Here is a 21,482-nt window from a genome sequence, read left to right on the forward strand (position 1 = left end):
CTGACTCTTGTATTCGCTGTCAAGTTGCGCATCAATGGTAAGGTCGTTTTTCCACATATCATATGTCACGCAGGCTGCTATATGAGCATGTGAAGATTCGTGTTTCTTTATTTTCTTTGAAAGACCCTGCCAGTCATTAATTCCCACAGTCAATGACGGATGGTGTGATGGACATCTCCTGTCAGCAAAAAGCCAGCATGGCTCACAGTAGGCGCGGTCAATGTTTGGCGAGTAACACAACCATTTCCGAGGAACCGTTCCCATTTTAGAACGTTTTAAATAATAATCTTTCGAAAAACATCTGCCATTTTTGTCTCGGGGATAGGGTCCTTCTGGTTTACATGGTCCCATGTTAAGTATGGCCCTCTTCACACTGGCATCGGTTATATCAACGGGAAAGTTCGCTCTGTCTGTTGGATACCGTGTACTTCTTGCTGTCGCCTCCTCTGTAATATTTTCAGTGCTGTGACAGTCATCGTCTGGACCGTGAGATCCGCTTTTAGCATCTGAGTCCATGTCTGGCGTATCATTCACCACAGCCGCGCCCGCGCCCACGTTAGAAGCAGTAATGTCCGTGATGATACTGCTAGCAAACTCCTGAGTAACGTTACCCGTGCTCGCTCTCGCAGCTCTTTCCCGCTGATTTGGAAGAAACATGGATGAAATTTTCGGTAGTTTTGCATTGAATTGCTCTTTTCGGTGTTGGTTAGTCCGTTTTTGAGCTCCGCTGACATATTTTCTTTTACTCATTTTGCGCTCATAAGCTTCACTCTCTAAACAGTTGCGGAAATTCTTAATCGTGATTGGATAACAAGGACAACGGATATGGTTATAATCGCCAAACACGGTAGGCTGCAATTACTACCAAAATAAAAGTCCTATACGTTCACGTTATAAAAACGCTTTAATTATTTATTCAAGTCAATTTTTTGGGGGGCCCCCCACAACGCGGGCCCCCCCCGCAGTGCGTGCCCTGCGGGCCCGTCCGCTACGCCACTGGGTAGGATACTAAATTTGGAGCTGCACTGAGATCTTGATATCTCTGGGATTAAACCATACAGGGCCTTAAAAGAAAAGTTACTTAAGAACCAAAATCTAAAATTATATTAAGATAACTTTAATACTACTTGAGTTACAGACACACAAATTTTGGAAAAAGAATATTTATGAGACAGGTATGTTCTATGCAATTGTTTTGATGAGGGAAACAAGATACAGTTCTAATTGCAACATTATTTCTTCTTCTGACATTGTTCTTTAAATAAAATTAGCATCGGCTGCATACAAAGTAGGGCTGGGCGGTAATTCGATAACGATAATTTTCGCTATATAATTTTCCTCGATAAAACGATATGAAGAGTTCGGTAAATGTTCGATATTATTTTTATGTGCCAAAAGCGGAACGAAATAGCGCGACTCATTTGAATCACGCCACACGGACCGTTTATCCGCTTGGACCAAAGTTCAAAATGCTGCGCTGCGCAAGCTCACTAGACAAGATGCATTTATTATCTAGATGCGGCACGGAAGCGCCTGGAAAAACTGACCGCGTCGCTTCCGTAATGAGCATAGCTGCTGCGCACCTACATTTGAAGTAACGAACTTGAACGCGCAAAAGACCCGATATGTGAACGGCTCCGTCACGCGAGCACTAAACAGCGCTGTGAGATCCAGTGTGAAACACTTGAATTCAGCGATGAACACAAATGACTCTGTGATTCAAACTAGTTTAAAGCTGTGTGCAACCAGACAGTCAGAAGGCTTTTCAATCTACACGTCGTCATCATTTACCATGGATTTACTGTAGTAACACTCACTGCACCATGGTATTGTGGCAGCAATGTGGGATATTCACATTGAATTTTATTACAGGAGTAATGGTATATATGTATGTATTTGTGATTAAGCTATAGCATGTGTTCATTTATAGTGAATGTTTTTAGACTACCGGTTTTCATACAAATCGGTTACCTATAAAACCATGTAGTTATATTTTTACCATGGTATTGAGGTACCATGATGTGTGGTTTTAAGTGTGTTTATCATGATTTAAAATGTATGTTTGCTACTATGGGAGACCAGTGCTTAAAAAAAAAAAAAAAAAAAAAAAAAATGGGTGGGTATAAATTTAACTATATAAAACTGAGGTTGCTACAATTTTGACAGATGTTACTGACTGATAATGAACAAAAAATTACCTCTGCATCTTCAAGCTACTATCAAAAAGTGATTATTATTATTATTATTATCATTTATCAGACAAGCCAAAATCTGTTTCTTGATTTGAAACAATATGAAACTCATTAGAACATGCAGAAATTAATTTTTCTCTTTAGATATTTATTTTGTTAAAGAAAATTAATGGTCTGGTTTCTACAACTTTTACTTCAGAACAAAAATCTGAATTTAAACTTGAAAAAAATAGAGATTTGACATTTATCGTGATAATTATCGATATCGACTGATATGAAAAAAATTATCGTGATCATTTTTTTGCCCATATTGCCCAGCCCTAATACAAAGTGATTAACATTTGGATTTGTGGCAATAAGTCTCATATTTTTTCAAACTGACCCACATTTGGTTTTTGACCACTGAAAATGTGAAAATGTGGGTAGATTTTGATGTGAGAGGACAACAGGAGAGTTTTTCACAGTTGTTTTGTTTTTAATCAGCTCTTATTCTGATGGCACCCATTAGTGAGCAAGCAGTTAAATGCTATTTTTTTTATCATGTTTGGGTGAATGTTTTCTTTAAGCTTTTTACTTTTTGCAGTGCTATATAGTCAAATTGAAGTGCATTACAGTGCAGTACCTTTTACCATCAAGAGTTTCATATTCTCAAATGAGGATTTGAAAAGCCATGTTCTTTGCAATGAAACTCCTCACACAAAACTATAATAAGATAATACACACTTTAAAAAGAAAAAAAAAGGCAGCCATGGCCTAATGGTTAGGGAGTCGGGCTTGTAATCAAAAGGTTGCGGGTTTGAGTCCCAGGTCCCGGGTGTGTCTTTACGGTGTGTGTGTGTGTGTGTGCGTGTTTGTTCACTACTCACTACTGTGTGTGTGCACTTGGATGGGTTCAATGCAGAGCACCAATTCCGAGTATGGTTCACAATACTTGGTCACACGTCACGTCCTTTCCTTTTTCCTTTTCCTTTCCTTTCCATATGCCATACAGACTAGCATTGTTTTTGAGGTTGGGTCAGGACTGCGGCCTCACGGCCTTGCAGCATATGGTGCTCATTAGACGCACCTTGAATGCAGCTCTGTGTTTTTACATGGAAAGCGTGCAGAACAGAGAGACTTGAGACATCCAGAGAGGTGATAGGGGTTCAATGTAATTGTTGTTAAAGTTTAATTTAGTTAGATGATTATGAGTGGCTGTTAATGTTTAAGCATTTATGGAACATCTGCCCGGTGTATTATTTGGATCTGATGTCAACACTTCATTAGTGGACTTCTTTATTTACAATGAGAATAATGTAGACATCCTAAATGAGAAGAATTTGTTACTAATTTATGTTGTTGAAATGTTAGAGCAACCATAATGTAGTTCAGCTGATATGCAGTCACTGGTCTTCATTTATTTGTTTTACAACATCTTCAACATCTTTTTTTATAAATTAATATGTTAATATTTATTTATATTTAAAAGTACAGTACATTTTCATGGTTCTGTACTTTTTTTTGTAATAAAGTTCAGCAAAGTTTTACTTCTAGTGTTATTGTTATCTATCTTATAAAAACTAGTGGTTAATTAATAATTTATCGACCAATGTGGTCCAACCTATTTAATGTCACGTTAGATATATAAAAATTCCACTATCATTCGACTTTATTATAAATAGTCTTATCTTTTGGTTTATGTCAGTTCCAAATAAACAAGTCGATTCCCATGAGGTACCTTTCATTTATAATGTATTTATTTAATTTAGGTTTGGGAGTTTGGTTTGGTTTGGGAGTTTTTTTTTCTCTTTGAATCAAGTGTTTCAGAAGGGTCTTTTATGCTGAGCATGTTGGGACACACAACAGCTTTGCTCTGACTGCTGAATGATGTCTGTGTCTGGACACAGAGCCAAGACTAAATTGGGTAAACAGAAGAGCTGTGAGCTCAAGCCTATCAAGATTATTGGATTCTATTACAGACAGGTCATAGCTATTTTTATGTCATCTCTCATATGTATTTAAATAAACTATACAGTTATTCTGCAGACAGTTGAATTTCAGTCATATTAAAATTCTGTGGAATTGAGAATATAGTTGTTTAATTCCTCATTCTCTCTTGGCCATTCTTGCTGCTTATTGCTTGCAAGGTTATGTGCACTTTAGAGGAGTTGTTATTTCCTTTTAATCTTTTACATGCTCATTGTCAGAAAAGTTGTCATTCTGTCTGAAGCCGCAACATTAACATGATTTTAAGCTGTGTTTATTGATATCATACTGTTGTTGAGTTTGCAAACGTTAGTGAAAACAATCCTTTTGTCATGGTTTATTGCAGCTAGTTACTTAGTTTCCACACACGTTTAGAATGATTCAGTTGCACAACATTAACCTCGTATTGGCATAGTTTGACATGCAAGCTAGACTGCCAAAAAGTATATATATGGGTCAAGACATCCTTTCTGATGTCTGCTTTCAATAAAATGTACAAAAGTGATTTTATATACATAGACAGCATATTAAATAAAAGTAAAGTAAACTTTTGTAAAAAATAAAATGTCAAAATATGGGTTAAGTATGTTCCGTTGTCATTCAGCATAATAGATATTTGTGCAAAAATGAAACTAAATAGTTATTCTGCCCTGTACTTATTAAAATATACAGTATGAAATAAAAAGCGATCATACTAAATTGTATATATTTTATGATTAAAAACTTCTTGCTGACAAATGGGTAAAACCTAGTGGTTTGAAGGATAGACTGGAAAAGATTGGTACAGTTTTAAAATGACAAAATGTGATCCTCTTTTTATTTAATGATTCTTGTTCTAAATATGTCTGACAAGATTATATAAATAAAGAAAAGAAAAGAAAGATCTAATTGGTTTAGAATGGGCGTGTAGAAATAACTTAGAAATTCTGGGACAGTTCACCCAGTATTTGTCATCATTTAATCATCCTCAAGTTGTCCCAAACTCATATGACATTCTGTGGAATACAAGATGTTATCTAGCTAGATCAATAAAAATGACAAAAAACATAATGGCTTTCGATTATTTTTTTTAAAAAAAAAAAAATCTTAAATCTTTCTTTACATTTCCAGGTTTGAACTAGTTTTGATTCCTAGATTTTCCTACCTGATGGATGAAAGCGTTCCTGTGGGAACTTTTTCGCAAGTTGCAAAATACGTACCAATAAGTACTAATCACTGTAGATTCCAACAGAAATGAACACTAGAGGCAGTAAAACAGCAAGCACTTGTAATCATTTTCGTACAGCTCCATATGTTTTGCTTTCCAGTGTTGATCCCCACCAGATTACTAACCCCCAGCCCTAAAACAAGCAAGAGTGGAAAATGATCAGCATTTCATGTCACTGTGTTATATATGATTTTATGTCATCTAGACTTTGAAAGGAAACACATTGAAAGGAATTTTTTTGTAATATTTAATATATTTTGGATTTTATGAGTTGTATCTCCCAGGATACATTGCCCTATTAGGGTAAAAAAAAGTCATCAATAATTCTGTGATTTGTGTGATGCAAAATATGTAATATTCAAAATTTAGTTTAGAAGTATTTGGTCCTTGTTGCATTCATATTTCATTTGACCTGCACCAGAGTTCGTTTTGAAGCGGCCCAAGACTCATCTTTTTAGCTGTCGCAGCGTTCACACTTACTCAAATAAACAGCACTAAAATAGAGCAATTGCACTAGAGTTTATAAGTCCAATTTATTAAGTCCATGTAAAGCAATATTAAATGGGTGCTCTGAGTTTGTCAAACCACAGAAAAATTTGTTATTAATGTGTTATTCTCAGAATTGACTTTACATGGACTTTCATCGAACCAAACATGAAAAGTGTGAACACACCCGAAAGGTCATTGCACACTGATTCTCAAATTTTCGCACGTTAGAGGGGTCAACGGATGCCCATTTTCCACAAGTTGATGTGATTCTTTCGGGTCTTAATGAAAAGTCTATAATATACTTTGAGTAAAAATTCTCAATGGTTGTGTAAAACAACACCCTTTTTACCTTGTCAAAATCAGCTCTGCAAAAATGATCCCATTCTGAGGGATTGTTCCCTTAAATGCAAATGAGCTCTGCTCGCCCCACCCCTCTCTTCTCTCTGTGAAGTGACAAGCCTGTTTACTTTAGCTGCATTTAGCGCGTTTAGCCGTGAAACTTGCTAACTAGTGCGTTATTAGGAAAGGTGATTGCAGAGATTCATAAAAAAACCCTTATACTCACTTCTGCTGTAAGTGAAGCTGGATCACAAAGGATTTGCGCAAACATGGACGCATTTATGTAGATTGGGAGGTGCATTCCCTTCACAAACAAATGTAATCCACTGCATCTTCAGCGGCTCAGATGTCGGGAGTAAATGACGATCGCTATGTTCATTATTACATCCAGCAACACAACACCTCAATCGCTCAATCGGAGATATTCTTGTCTAATTTACATCCCTGCTCCGGCATCGAAACAATGGAGGTCGGACTGTTACAGCTGATCTAAGGTAAGACGCTCATTGCTAAAATGTTTTCTTGAGGAAAACATTTTAGGAATTATCTCCATATAATGGACTTCAGTGGTGCCCACAAGTTTGAACTTCCAAATTGCAGTTTAAATGCGGCTTCAAAGGGCTCTAAACGATCCCAGCTGAGGAAGAAGCGTCTTACCTAGCAAAGCGATCAGTAGTTTTTTAAACAAATTGATAATTTACATACTTTCTAACCTCAAATGTTTGTCTTGTCTCGTCTCTGCGATGCGCATATGTAGTCTGTGTAATCTGGGTCAATACAGTTAGGGTATGTTGAAAAACTCCCGTCTCGTTTTCGTCTTCAGCATCAAAATCGTCCTACATCGCTGGTTTACCATTTTTTGTAATGGGCATTTGATCTTCTTTGTATGTTCACTTTGTAAACACTGGGTCGGTACTTCTGCAGCGATGTAGGTCGATTTTGAAGTTGGGGAAGAAAACGAGATGGGAGTTTTTCAACATACCCTAACTGTCTTGACAGAGTTCACGCAGGCTTAGACAAGACGAGCGTTTGAGGTTAAAAAGTATATAAAATGTCAATTTGTTTTTTGTTGTTTAGAGCCATTTGAAGCTGCATTTAAACTGCATTTTGGAAGTTCAAACTTGGAGGCACTGTTGAAGTCCATTATATGGAGATAATTCCTAAATTTCTTTCCTCAAGAAACATAATTTCTTATCGACTGAAGAAAGAAACACACAAACATCTTGGATGACAAGGGGGTGAGTAAATTATCTGTAAATTTTTGTTCTGGAAGTGAACTTCTCCTTTGAGGCACAGACATTTCTTGTATTTTTAAACTCTGAACTTGTCCTCATTCTCAAGGGTGGTCAACTCCACCCCTTGAGGTCCACTCTCCTGCACGGTTTAGCTCCATCCCTAAACAATCACATAATGTAATTTATGTAACAACATATCATTTTTATGTAATGCTGAAGACTTTTGTTAGATTTTTCAGATGTGTTTGATCAAGGTTGGAGTTAAATGCTGCAGGATGGTAGCACTCCAGGAGCAGGGTTAGATACCCCTGTTCTACCATAAAATAAGGTGTGCGAAATCCTGCATGAAAAAAAAAATCTATGATGTAGTCAGCTAAATGTAATATTATCAGTTTTACATTAAATATATACATTTGAAAAGGACAAATAGAAAGGGGACTGTGTACAGGGAGCCCAGAGGCTAGGAGGGCCTATAAGACTCTTCCCTAAGGCCCCTAGCCCTGGAATGCAATTTCTACTGAGGCTGATCCACTTCCCTTGATGCGATTTCTAATCCCCATCCCCATCCACCCCCGTCCCCACCCTTTGGAGAGATTTTTAATCAAGTGGCTCCCCCTTATATTTTATGTGATTACTGTGTATTTTCTGTGATTTCAACACCCCCTTCACCCCCTATAACCACCAAGGGGGAACGCTAAAGCCCCTTAAAACACCCCTCACTCACTGCCCACCCCAGAATGAACAATATTGAAATAACCAGAACAGGGGGTACAATTTACCTTCCTTTTTTGTACCCCAATCAGCAACGTATCTCAGGGGATACGCATATTTCAAAACGCGATAAAAAAAACAACACAAACATCATATGATTTTCTTTTTCAACATCTCAAGACAGTGTTCACAATTACAGTTGTATTGCATTTTTTTGCTGAAAAAAGTAAGATTAATATATGCTTACTTTCTACATTTTCTGAACGTCCAGCCCCTTAGGTATACATGTTGACTTTAGGTCAAACTGACAAAGCAAGCACGGAAAATTTGAACCAAGTCATGTGACCCCCATACTTCAAACTACCTCAACTATGATAGTGATAACAGCTTTGTAAATACTGTAAAATTCTTCCTTGTGCCTTTTACAGGGCTTTGGAAAAGTCCTGTAAATCGAAAAACAAGCTACAGCATGCTTGCGATTGTGTTTTTACATCACATTCACTTCTGTTCATACTATCGGGTAGGTTTAGGTGTAATGCAGATGATCTGTTATTTTAAAACATCACAAAGCTTTAGAGTTATTGTGCCACTCAACCGAAGTCAGAACTGTGGTGAAACACAAAACCTGCTCCAGGTAAAAAAAAATGCCCCTGTCTCTTTTACCGCCTCTAGTGTTCATTTCTGTTGGGAACTGCAGTGATATGTACTTATTGGTACGTATTTCGCATCTCATGAAAAATTTCCCACAGGTACATTTTCGTCATGAGATCAGGTTGAGATTTTCAGTATGGCCAGCACAGAATATGATAATAGTGGTTCACATTGTTGAATCTGTTTATAAACTGGGATCATGGAAATTGAATCTTGCTTGATCTTAGAAAATGACTTTCAAAGACTTTCAGTGAAGTACCTGCCCATCTCTGGACATGAGCATGACCGAGAGAGAGATTCATGCTAGCAATCTAGAATGGATGATAGTGAGGGAGGCTATATGAGAAATGTCAGGGAATTATGGAAAATCAGGCAACGTATCTCAGGGGATACGCATATTTCAAAATGCAATAAAAAACAACACAAACATCATATGATTTTCTTTTTCAACATCTCAAAACAGTGTTCACAATTACAGTTATATTGCATTTTTTTGCTGAAAAAAGTAAGATTAATATATGCTTACTTTCTACATTTTCCGAACGTCCAGCCCCTTGGGTGTACATGTTGGCTTTAGGTCAAACTGACAAAGCAAGCACGGAAAATTTGAACCAAGTCATGAGACCCCCATAATCCAAACTACCTCAACTATGATAGTGATAACAGCTTTGTAAATACTGTAAAATTCTTCCTTGTGCCTTTTACAGGACTTTGGATGTGTAATCTCTGGATATGAATCCTAACATGACTCATGATAAAGGAGCTGAAAGATTAGAGATCGAAAAACAAGCTACAGCATGCTTGCGATTGTGTTTTTACATCACATTCACTTCTGTTCATACTATCGGGTAGGTTTAGGTGTAATGCAGATGATCTGTTATTTTAAAACATCACAAAGCTTTAGAGTTATTGCGCCACTCAACTGAAGTCAGAACTGTGGTGAAACACAAAACCAAATGTACATTCATCTGCTCCAAGTAAAAAAAAAACAAAAAAAAAGAAGCACCCTGTCTCTTTTACCGACTCTAGTTTTCATTTCTGTTGGAAACTGCAGTGATATGTACTTCCCACAGGTACATTTTCGCCATGAGATCAGGTTGAGATTTTTCAGTATGGCCAGCACAGAATATGATTATAATAGTGGTTCACATTGTTAAATCTGCTTATAAACTGGGATGATGGAAATTTTATCTTGCTTGATCCCAGAAAATGACTTTGGCCAAAGACTTTCAGTGAAGCACCTGCCCATCTCTGGACATGAGCATGACCGAGAGAGAGATTCATGCTAGCAATCTAGAATGGATGACAGTGAGGGAGGCTATATGAGAAATGTCAGGGAATTATGGAAAAGCAGAGTTAATAATAAGTAATCCAGCCTTCAGATATTATCTAAAGGGATTTACTATGACAGGATAGTTGCCAAGGCTATGCCATCCAATTGGGACCACATATGTCAGTGAAAGTGGAAGAAACCATATACATATGCCTTCAGAAGTGCCTTAGTTCTTTGTGGCAAATATTTAACATTCCTCTAAGATTATGGTGCATATTGACATGATAGCATCACACAGTTGCTGCGTGTTCGTCAGATGCATATCCATAATAGCAATCTCCCGTTCCACCACATACCAAAGGAGATCTGTTGGATGATTGTGGAGGCCTTTTAAGTACAGTACAGTGAACTCCTTGTCATGTTCAAGAAACCAGTTTGAGGTGATTTAAGTTTTGTGTTATGGCTTGTTATACTGCTGGAAGTAGCCATCAGAGGATGGGTACACTGTGGTCATAAAGGGATGGACATGGTCAGTATTAAGCTACCAGCAGCAGTCTGAACTGTTGATACATGCTTTCATGTTAATTAATTTTCACTTTTCCATCCGAAAGTTTCAGTAGAAATTGAGACTCATCAGACACATTTGACAATATGCTTCTCTCAGAACGCATCTTTAATAGTACACACTATGCGATTGTCACTCTTGAGAACAAGCACTGACTGGCCTTGGAATTTGGGCATTTGCCTGCGATTTTCATAAAACTGTCAGCGAGTGAAAAACTGCCTTTGAAATAGTTGATGTCCATTCAGTTTATGTCCATTCAATATATTGTTCTCCTGCATCTTATAAGGTAAACTTGAATTAGGGTAGCAGGCATGAATAAGAGAAGGTCATACCACTGTTTTTTATTAATAAATTTAAGCATGAATTACCCATAAATGTGTTATAATACGTGTGGGGTACTTCCAGAAACATTATAATAATATTAGTCAATGTTTATATGTAATATATTATAAAAATACTAAATTCACCAGACATTATTGTTCAATTCAATAGAATTTCAAGTCGTAAAGTCTAAAATTGTGAACTTTGCCCAACCTGATTATCTTTAACTCTTGACTCTATAGATAGATAATAATAGTCTATATTTAGATAGACAATATTTATGCATGTCATGAGTTATATCTTAATGAGTTATATCTTCTGCTCTTTGACAACAGTTATTGTGCTAGTGAAATTCTTGGGAATTGTTTTTATTGCATTATAAAAATGAAACAGTCTACCGCAGTAGTAATACCATTGGTCATGTGGTTAAGTTAAGTGGTCAAGTGATTTTATTGTCTCCAGTCGGGATGTAACAATATCAGAATCTTACGATACGATAATATTGCGCTATATGAAGTCCACAATACGATATTTATTGTGATATTTAAAAAAAAAAGACAAATGAAGAATTGGAAAAAAATTAAGATTTTAAATTCTTCTATCTAATGCACTTTGAGAGTTCAAAATGAAGAGAAAATTAAGTTCAAACTTAAGTCAGAAAAAAGTGTACTGACATGTACTTGAACTTTAAAGTGGACTCAGCCCTCTTTTTTTGTGATATACTGTCTCAGTCTAAATTACATTCACACTGGTGTTTTAGGAAGCCAAAGTAATTAGAATATAATAATAATAATAATAATAATAATAATAATCATAATGACAGTAATAGCCATTCATTGTAAAATAAAAATGAAAATGAATGAATGAAAACAAATATTTCATAGGTTTATTATTTTTTACTTTACACTACAGTAGAGAAATTACAATGCTTCTTTCTTAATTTGTACACTTGGAAGAGATATTTTTAATTTTGACTGCAGTAACATTTCATATCGTCTTGTGACCATGGTAATATCAATTCAAGGTTTTATTTTCCTGGAATGAATGAATGAATAAGTAAACAAAATCAGTTATCAGTCATTGTGCATTTAACATATTTGATACATCCTTGTGAGTTTGAGTAAATGGCAGAATTTTTCACAGAAAACAAGTCAATCAGTTATTTATTTATTTATTTACATTATTAAGGGTCAGTGCACATTTTCATATTCTAAATCGGTAACCTTTTTATTTCCGGCTTTTGAACAATGTAACTAAGAAACAAAACAGGAAGTAGACCAGAGTAAACCAGAGTAGGGTGTATAGGCAATCATACATCTGCATGTGTGCATGTGTTGAATGACATTAGATGTCCTATAATTAGATTAACACTGTTACATTCATCGTTTCTTTAAATTCTCTTCACTCCCACTCTGACACTGATATACAAATCCAAGTTTTAGGGTGGACGTATCATAAAAGAAATGAGGAAGTGAAACACATAGCAGACAGAAGAAACGCTTACAAAGGCTGTTCTTATTTTATCCCCCAGCATCTTTGGTTTATTTTTTGTTGTGGTATACATTTTGTCATGTACAAACATGGGTGGGAGGAGAGAGAAAGTAAACGTGTAGTTTCTACAGCGTATGATGTGATGTTGTGTTTTCTCAGGAGAGCAGTATGGGCAGTTCAGAAATCAGAGAGCAAAGGCATGAGTGAAGATGACCTTAAAAGCAGCCAAAAGTGAGTATTCCAACACACACATAAACAGTACAAGGCTATTTGGTATATTGAGCAGGGTAGCTGATATGGTTCACTTCATCTAGAACCGCATTTGGTGTGTGTGTAATAGCATATTAATTGATAGACTATATGAAAAATATGTAATGTTTTAAATCATTTTGTCCAAAAAAGGCAAAATAAAAAAAAGTACTACAGTAAAACATTTAGGAGCACAGCTGAAGTCCATTAATGTGCCACAATATACTGTTGAAGTCAAAAGTTTACATTCACCTTGCAGAATCTGCAAAATGTTAATTATTTTACAAAAATAAGAGCGATCATACAAAATGCATGCTATTTTTTTTATTTAGTACTGACCTGAATAAGATATTTAACGTAAAGGACATTTAAATATAGTTGATGAGAAAAATAATAGATAGATAGAATTCATAAAAATGACCCTGTTCAAAAATTTTACATTTACATCACACTTGATTCTTAATACTGTGTTGTTACCTGAATGATCCACAGCTGTATTTTTTTGTTTGTTTTGTTTAGTGATATTTGTTCATGAGTCACTTGTTTGTCCTGAACGGTTAAACTGCCTGCTGTTCTTCAGAAAAATGCTTCAGGTCCTATGGATTCTGTGGTTTTTCAGCATTTTTGTTAGGGCTGCCCTCAACTAAAGATTTTTCTGGTCGACTAGTAGGCATTCAGTTTAAGCATTAGTCGACTATGAGTCGCACATTTATTAATAAACCATATAAATCATAATCATTAATTGCCTACATAGCCTAATAAGCGCTCAAGCGCATGCAAAAAAAAAAGCGCACCGGCAGATATAATAATTATGAATTTGTCTGGGAAAAACAGCAAGGAGACTGCATTAACGTTATAATAATTTATTGATAAACTATAGAGCTTTCTTTGTTTTCGGCTTATGAGAGAATCTGAGAATATTCGTTTTCTATTTTAATTGGTTCATTTGAAAGCAGCCATTTCACTCTCTCACATTTCAAGCAGTATAAACAGAGTGTGACACCACACCGACAGGCATCTGAGAATGGCTTGATTTGAAAAAGGGGATATTATTTTTACAGATTAATTAAAAACCACTGCATGGATTTTTATCATTATAGGGTAGATTTGTACATACACTGCCAACACACATTAATGTTCAAACATCATGTAAAAGTGAACTTTGCATCCGATGACCCCTTTAATAATAATTATATATATAATGTCTAATCAATTAATTACTATGCAGGTAACTGAAGTAGCTATTATATCCGTGCTGTTAAATGCCAGCCGGCATTTTGCAGCATGAATCGCTTTCAAGCCCAATGAAAATATTACCTATGAAGCCACAGCAGAACTGTTGCGCGTCTCTGAGCAATACACAGCGGTGTTTTGTTTCTGCATGAATTTGAATGAATTGTGTTAACCAAAAGATTCAATGGCTCATTCATAAAGAGAGCCATTTACTAAATTACCTGAATGAATCAGTCATCTGAATGAACTGAGTGCATGAATGAATGACTCAGTGGACTTTGACTGCGTGTCCACCACAGTGTTTTTACAGAAGCCAGCTTATGCCAGATGCCTAGCTGTGAGCGCTTGAGAGCACTTCTGCGGTGTGCAAAACCTCTTCCCATATATAAATGTGCATCGCTTTCAAAATTGCATTGATTGACATTGTGATAACCATAGAAATGGACGGGGAAAACTAGAAGACTTGGAAGTGGTAGACTATTTTAGAAAGATATTTTATTTTTAAAAGAGGAAGAGGAAGAATTGGGGAGAATCAATAAATTATGAGTCATTTATTGCTGTTGTGTTAATAATATGTAACCATGTTAACAATAAAAAATAACTAGTCTGATTATGAGTATTTTAAAATGAAATATAATTACAGGATTTTTAATGTTTTTGAAAGAAGTCGCTTCTGCTCACCAAGCATGCATTTAGTTGATTCAAAGTACAGCAAAAATAGTCAAACATTTGAAATATTTTTACTATTTAAAATGTTTTATATTTAAACATATTTTAAAATATAATTTACTCCTGTGATTTCAAAGCTGAATTTTTAGCATCATTACTTCAGTCATATGATCCTGCCGGAATCATACTAACATTCTGATTTGCTGATAAAAAAAACGTCTATTATTATTATTATTATTATTATTATGTAGAAAACATGATGAAAAGAAAGTTCAGAAGAACAGCATTAATCTGACAGCATAAATATTTTGTGAAGTTATAAATGTCTTTATCATCACTTTTGATCAATTTAAAGAATCCTTGCTAAATAAAAGTATTAATTTCTATAGCCAAAAAAAAAGTATATTAAATAGTAAACACATCTCAAAATTTTAGAGTTTTTGCTGTACTTTGGATCAGACTCGGTGGGCAGAATAGACTTCTTTTAAAAACATGAAACATCTTACTGATCAAAAACTTGTGACAGTGTAACTTTTGGTAGTGTAAATGTATTTAATTTTTGTAATCTGATTACATAATCTAGATTACATGTAATCAGTTACTACCCAGCACTGCTTATACATTACATCTGCACTTTACTAGAGCATCCTCACTGATTTTTAGAAGCACCCATGGTGATTTCATTCTGGAATCAGGCCTGGAACTTCCAGGATTCCCTTTATCTAGTTGGCAGCCCAGTGCCAGTTTTATCAGTCTTACAGTATATGCATTTTTATTAATCAAAGCTGTCTGTATTTTTTCTTCTCTTCTAGCATGGTTTTTAAGACTCATCCCGGTTGTGCTTTTCTTCATCTGTTACTATTGCTCCCAGTTCTACTTTGAGAGGTTAGTACAGTCACCTGCTTTTACAAGGTATCAAATACGATTATGTTTTTATTGGTTATTATTGTTTTTAATCTTCTATTCAAAAACTTTTGACTTGTACTTGTTACAAGCGACTACTTAAACATTATTTTTCTTTAAGATATGGAGGCAGCGGAAAGTCCCCTCAGCCTACTGTTTCTCTATGTCACAATTATCGCTTGCAGAGGAAGTGGGAGAGTCTTAAACTGAAGTAAGTGACATGTATGTGTGTGACCTGTTTTGGAAAAGTACTTAGAAACTAAATTACGGAGCTTGAAATTTGGAAATGAAACTTGTATGACTTTCATTCTGTATGATCTTTATTCACCATAAAGTGAAAGTCAATAGTAAAAATTTTTTGTTAACATTTCAAACATATCAAAAAAACCACATGAAGATGAGTAACTGATATAATAATGTTATTTTTTTTTTGAGTATAGCAGTATTTATCTGATGCTGATTAAACATTATGTTTAATACCATTAACACTAACAAGCTTGTCAGATAAATAAAAATGCAGTCTGAGTGGTTCAAAACTTGATGACATTTATAAGAAATCTCAAAAGATCAAATTCATTCAATGAGTCTAAAAAAAGAAGTACATAATTTTATTGTTTTTACTTTTCTCACTGTTGAGTTACAGTAAGTTACAACCAGTTACATTCTTACTGTTCCAGGTCAGAAATAACCATGAATGGCCAAAGTGTGACCTTTTTTTAAAAAAGCTTCAGAAGGCTAATTAGCATGGCATCTGTGTTTTCTGTATTTTCTGTATTGTAGCATCCTCTGTGTTATTAGTTTAAAGGAGAAGTCCATTTCCAGAACAAAAATTGACAGATAATGCACTCACCCCTTCATGTCTTCCTTTCTTCAGCCGTAAATAAATTGTTTTTTTGAGGGAAACATTTCAGGATTTTTCTCCAAGTAATGGACTGCTATGGTGTCCCGATTTTGAACTTCCAAAATTCAGTTTAAATGCGGCTTCAAATGATCCCAGCCGAGGAAGAAGGGTCTTATCTAGTGAAACGATCGGTAATTTTCATAAAAATAATACAATTTCTATATTTTTTTTAAATGTCTGAACTGTTTTTTTTTTCCGGTTCATGGCGGTTAGGGTATGTCGAAAAATTCCCATTTCATGTTCTCCCTCAACTTCAAAATCGTCTCATATCGCTGTTTTACCTTTTTTGTTAAAGGCTTTTGATCTTCTTTGCATGTTCACTTTGCAAAGACTGGGTCAGTACTTCTGCAGCGATGTAGGATGATTTTGAAATGATTTTTGAAGTTGAGGAAGAAAATATGATTGGAGTTTTTCGACATACCCTAACTGTCTTGAGCTCAAGGAGAGCAAGACAAGATGAGCATTTAAGATTAAAAAGTATTTAAATTGTATCTTTTTTTTTTTTGAATGAAAATAATCGATCGTTTCGCTAGATAAGACCCTTCTTCCTTGATCGTTTACAACTGCATTTGGGATCGTTTGAAGCCACATTTAAACCGCATTTTGGAAGTTCAGAATCGGGGCACCATACCAGTCCATTATATGGAGAAAAATCCTGAAATGTTTCCCTCAAAAAACATAATTTCTTTACGCCTGAATAAAGAAATACATGAACATCTTGGATGACAAGGGGGTGAGTAAATTATCTGTAAATTGTTGTTCTGGAAGTGGACTTCTCCTTTAACTGTTTTTATAACGGATGTAACTTTAAGATTGAAATTCTAGGGTAATTAAATCTATACATAAAAAGTAAATGTATACATTGTATTTGAGTAGTAGCTGGTATTTGAATCTGTTTTTTGTTTCCCAACACAGCATGAGCCGAAAGACTGAGCTCTTTCTAAAGCTGAAGGATTTCTTCTGGAAGGAACATCTGTCGACTGCAGCTCTGCCCTATGGTATTAAAGGCAGCGGTATGTACAGCTTCTGTTGCTCTCCTCTCTCATAATCTTCCCTTTAATACAATGGTTAAATCCACTGCAAAGTCATTAAGCTAATGCTTATGTTAAATCTGGCTTGAGTACATGATCGCATAAATCTTGGTGCTGAAACCTCACATGCCTTTGAAACCTTTCAGTCAACATAATATAAAGAAGTTTGTTTGTTCTGTGGTCAGCATGCTTTTACTGCATGGTGCTCATCGTTCTGCATGAAGTCCATTCATGCTGATACTGGTGCACTTTGTTCAAATACTTTCTTCTTTTTCTCTGCAGAGAAGTTTCTTCTTAAGGTGTTGGCAGTGACTTCCAGCTACAAAATGCCAGCAAACATTGAGAGGTGAAGTAGGGAAGAGCTTCTTTCACAAGTATCTAACTTTGAACTCAAGCTCCCGTAAGCAGAAAACCGATTTTTAGATCCAGTCATTTGTTTCAGTTCCTTATAATGTAGGAATACATAACTTGCTCACCAGTGGATCCTCTTTAGTGAATGGGTGCCATCTGAATGAGAGCCCAATAAAACCTCACAATAATCCACAAGTCCACACGACTCCATTCCATCAGTTAACATCTTAAGAAGCCAAAAGCTGTGTGTTTGTAAGAAACAAATCCATCATTAGGGGTGTTTTTTAACTTCAGACTGTTGCTTCCAGCTAAAATACTAGTCTATAATTCACTTCCTTCAGTGGAACAGTCCATCTCCTGTTGTCCTCTCACATCAAAATCCACCCACATATTTGTTTACAACTGTTTTGGCTTATAATTGAAACTTGATCTGTAGATACTTCTCTCCTGATTCAGTTGAGACAATTTTTTTCAGTGGAGAAAGCAGTATTATGGCTGGGAGCAATGGTTTGACCTTAAAATGTCTTAAAAATGCTTTCTTACAAACACTTAGCTTTTCATTCACAAAATGTTAACTGATGGACTGGAGTGGTGTGGATTACTTGTGGATTTTTATGGGGTAATTTCTATGTAAAATCAACCCAATTTCAAAAACGTCCTTGGCTCAAATTTTTGCTAATATTTTTTCTGAAGAAAGATACACATGTATAGTGATGAAAGCCAAAATATTTAATGTCATGGGTTGATATTTACTGAGTAATCCACTATTTTGTAGAGGGAGGTCAAATTGACAGTTTTCACCAAATCATCAAGTTGAGTCAAGTTACAGGGGGGTAAAGATGACTTCAGAAAAATGGCAGCAACATAGTGTTAATTTTACACAGAGATTGGTAGTTCTATTAGTAAAATCTGTTGACTTCAGCAATATTTGTTGCATTGTGTGCCAATGATGACCATCCAAACATGGGGAAACAGCACATTTCAAGTTTTTCTCCAAAGTTTGCATGCCTGTAACTCAAGAAGTATTAAAGGTATCTTAATGTCCTTTTAGATATTGGGTCTTAACAAACTTTCTTTTTGCCATTTTTAATGCCCTATGAGATTCGGTTCCAGAGATATTGGAATTTTAGTAAGGCTCCAAGAGTAAATCGTTAAAATTTACACATTTTCATTGGTCAAAAACCAAATGTGGGTCAGTTTGAAAAAACATGAGACTTATTTTCTTTTAAAGAGGAACAAATAATGTTAAAACTAGAGATGTATCTTGTTTCTTTCTGTCAGGACAACTGCATTAAAAATACCAGTCTGACTGCCATAAATATTCTTTTTCCAAAGTTTGATTAACTATAACTCAAGAAGTATTGAAGATATCGTAATATGATTTTAGGTTGTAATTCTTCATAAACCTTTCTTTTGGAATCTTTATTTTCAAGGCCCTACATCGTTCAGTCCCAAAGATATGGGGATCTCAATGAGGCTTCATTTTCAGATGTTGAATATTACCCATTTTCAGTGGTTGAAAACCAAATTGGTCACTTTTTATGCAGCTAATGCTTATTTTATTTAAAGGACAATGTCTGAAGAAGAAATAATGTTAAAATTAGAATTGTATCTTGTTTTCCTCTATCAAAACAGTTGAAACATACATGTTTGAGTTTTATAAATATTCTTTTTCCAAAATTTGTGTACCTGTAACTCAAGAACTATTAAAGTTTTTAATATTAGATGCTGGTTCTTAAGGGAGTCGTTGGATGCAAAGTTCACTTTTAGATGTTGTTTGAACATTAATGTGTGTTGGCAGTGTATGTACAAATCTACCCTATAATGATTAAAATCCATGCAGTGGTTTTTAATTGATCTGTAAAAATAATATCCCCTTTTTCAAATCGAGCCATTCTCAGAGGTCGCTCCCACGATAGTTGATTGACATGAGCATCTTACCTCAGACCTGTCAGCTGTAACAGTCCGACCTCCATTGTTTCGATGCCGGAGCAGGGATGTAAGTTAGACAAGAATATCTCCGATTGAGCGATTGAGGTGTTGTGTTGCTGGATGTAATAATGAACATAGTGGTCGTCATTAACTCCTGACATCTGAGCCGCTGAAGATGCAGTAGATTATGTTTGTTTGTGAAGGGAATGCACCTCCCGATATACATATATCCGTCTATGTTCACGTGAATCATTCGTGATCCAGCTTCACTTACAGCAGAAGTGAGTATAAGGGTTTTTTTTATGAATCTTTGCAGTCGTCTTTCCTAATAACGTGCTAGTTAGCAAGTTTAGCGGCTAAACGCGGCTAAAGTAAACAGACTCGTCACTCCACAAAGAGAAGAGAGGGGTGGGGCGAGCAGAGCTCATTAACATTTAAAGCAACCTCGACTAGAACAGGATGATTTTTGCAGAGCTGATTTTGGCAAGGTAAAAAGGTGTTATTTACACTACCACTGAGAAATTTTAACCAAAGCATGTTGTAGACTTTTCATTAAGACCCTAAGAATCATATCAACTTGTGGAAAAAATGGGCATCCGATGACCCCTTTAAGAAAGTTTTCCTCTGGAATCTTCATTTTTAAGGCCAGAGCTATCGATATCTCAGTGCAGATCCAAATATAGTATCCTATCCATTTTCAATGGACAAAAACCAAATGTAGTTTTGTTTTTATCTAGATTCTATTCAGTAGTTTCAGTAGTATTTTGACAGCACCCATTCACTGCAGAGTGATGTAATGCTAAATTTCTCCAATTTAGTTCCAGTGAAGAAACAAACTCTGTTTCTAAACTTTGAATAGAAAATACACAGAGAATAAACCCGCCTATATAATACTTAGGTTGATGAGCAACATTTTCTGAATTTAAGCACCTCATTTCACTCATGTGGCCTCATTGTAAAGCATATTAATGGAAAGTTCCCTGTGTGTCAGCAGTTTAGATTGCAGGACGTGTGCAGTCATTGGAAACGGCTTTTCCATAAAAAACAGTTCACTGGGGGAGATCATTAACAAGTACGACGTGGTGATCAGGTAAATAAAACCTCCAACTCTGCTTGACCTTTAAGTATTTCTGTTACACTGCCTTTATCTAGCATTTAGGACTCCTCAATCTTTTAAAAAGTCTCTTTTCCAGTATAAGTCTCAGAACGTTTTAGCTTGAGCTTTATGTGTGAGCTTTTTAGGTCATTTCTCAATTTCTTGTTTTCCATTGTTCATTGAATATTTGTTTTTCTTTCTGTGTACAGAGTGGAAGCCTTACAATTAGTCTGGCTTGTATTTTACATTCTTGTTTTATTGTAAGTCTGTTGAGTGGCATATAATAGGCTCACTTAACAATACCTCCTGCAATTAGAGCTCTGCTTGGCTACTGTTTCTCAACCTTTGTTTCTCAAGCCGGTTTATAGCCTTGGAATGAACAAATGCTGTTTTATTTCTTGTAAGCCTCTAACAAACGGCAGAATTTGGCTGAGTGTGTTTTTCCATGGTCTCCCGTCCTCCCTGTGTTCTCAGAAGCTAATCGCGGTGGGGGAGGAGAGCCGAGCCGCTTGACATTTGGTGTTGAGTTACAAATCCTGATGCTTCGAAGTCACCATTAGGCTGAGATGTGAGCAGAAAATCAGCTCCTCTCTAATCTCATTTGTGAGAAAAGGCGGTTTTCACGCAAATATTCACTTCTGTAAAAAATAACACATGGGGGTTAGTTGATAAAGACGT

The 21,482-nt window shown here is 35.7% G+C and overlaps 1 protein-coding gene across 3 annotated transcripts in view; it reads left to right on the forward strand.

The window, feature by feature from the left end:
- The window catches only part of st3gal4 (ST3 beta-galactoside alpha-2,3-sialyltransferase 4), a 40,193-nt gene that overhangs the window by 7,581 nt on the left and 11,130 nt on the right, over positions 1 to 21,482 (forward strand). For 2 of the 3 annotated variants that reach the window (XM_051134736.1, XM_051134734.1), the window contains exons 2-7: positions 12,599 to 12,670; positions 15,403 to 15,475; positions 15,615 to 15,704; positions 17,310 to 17,407; positions 17,708 to 17,771; positions 20,700 to 20,798. In XM_051134736.1, the coding sequence (XP_050990693.1) occupies positions 12,649 to 12,670; positions 15,403 to 15,475; positions 15,615 to 15,704; positions 17,310 to 17,407; positions 17,708 to 17,771; positions 20,700 to 20,798 (446 nt within the window). In that variant the 5' untranslated portion in view covers positions 12,599 to 12,648. The remainder of the gene's footprint in view (positions 1 to 12,598; positions 12,671 to 15,402; positions 15,476 to 15,614; positions 15,705 to 17,309; positions 17,408 to 17,707; positions 17,772 to 20,699; positions 20,799 to 21,482) is intronic. The other variant, XM_051134737.1, reaches the window with a different exon arrangement.

This window comes from Labeo rohita, chromosome 18 (assembly GCF_022985175.1).
Source record: "Labeo rohita strain BAU-BD-2019 chromosome 18, IGBB_LRoh.1.0, whole genome shotgun sequence".
Taxonomy (NCBI): domain Eukaryota; kingdom Metazoa; phylum Chordata; class Actinopteri; order Cypriniformes; family Cyprinidae; genus Labeo; species Labeo rohita.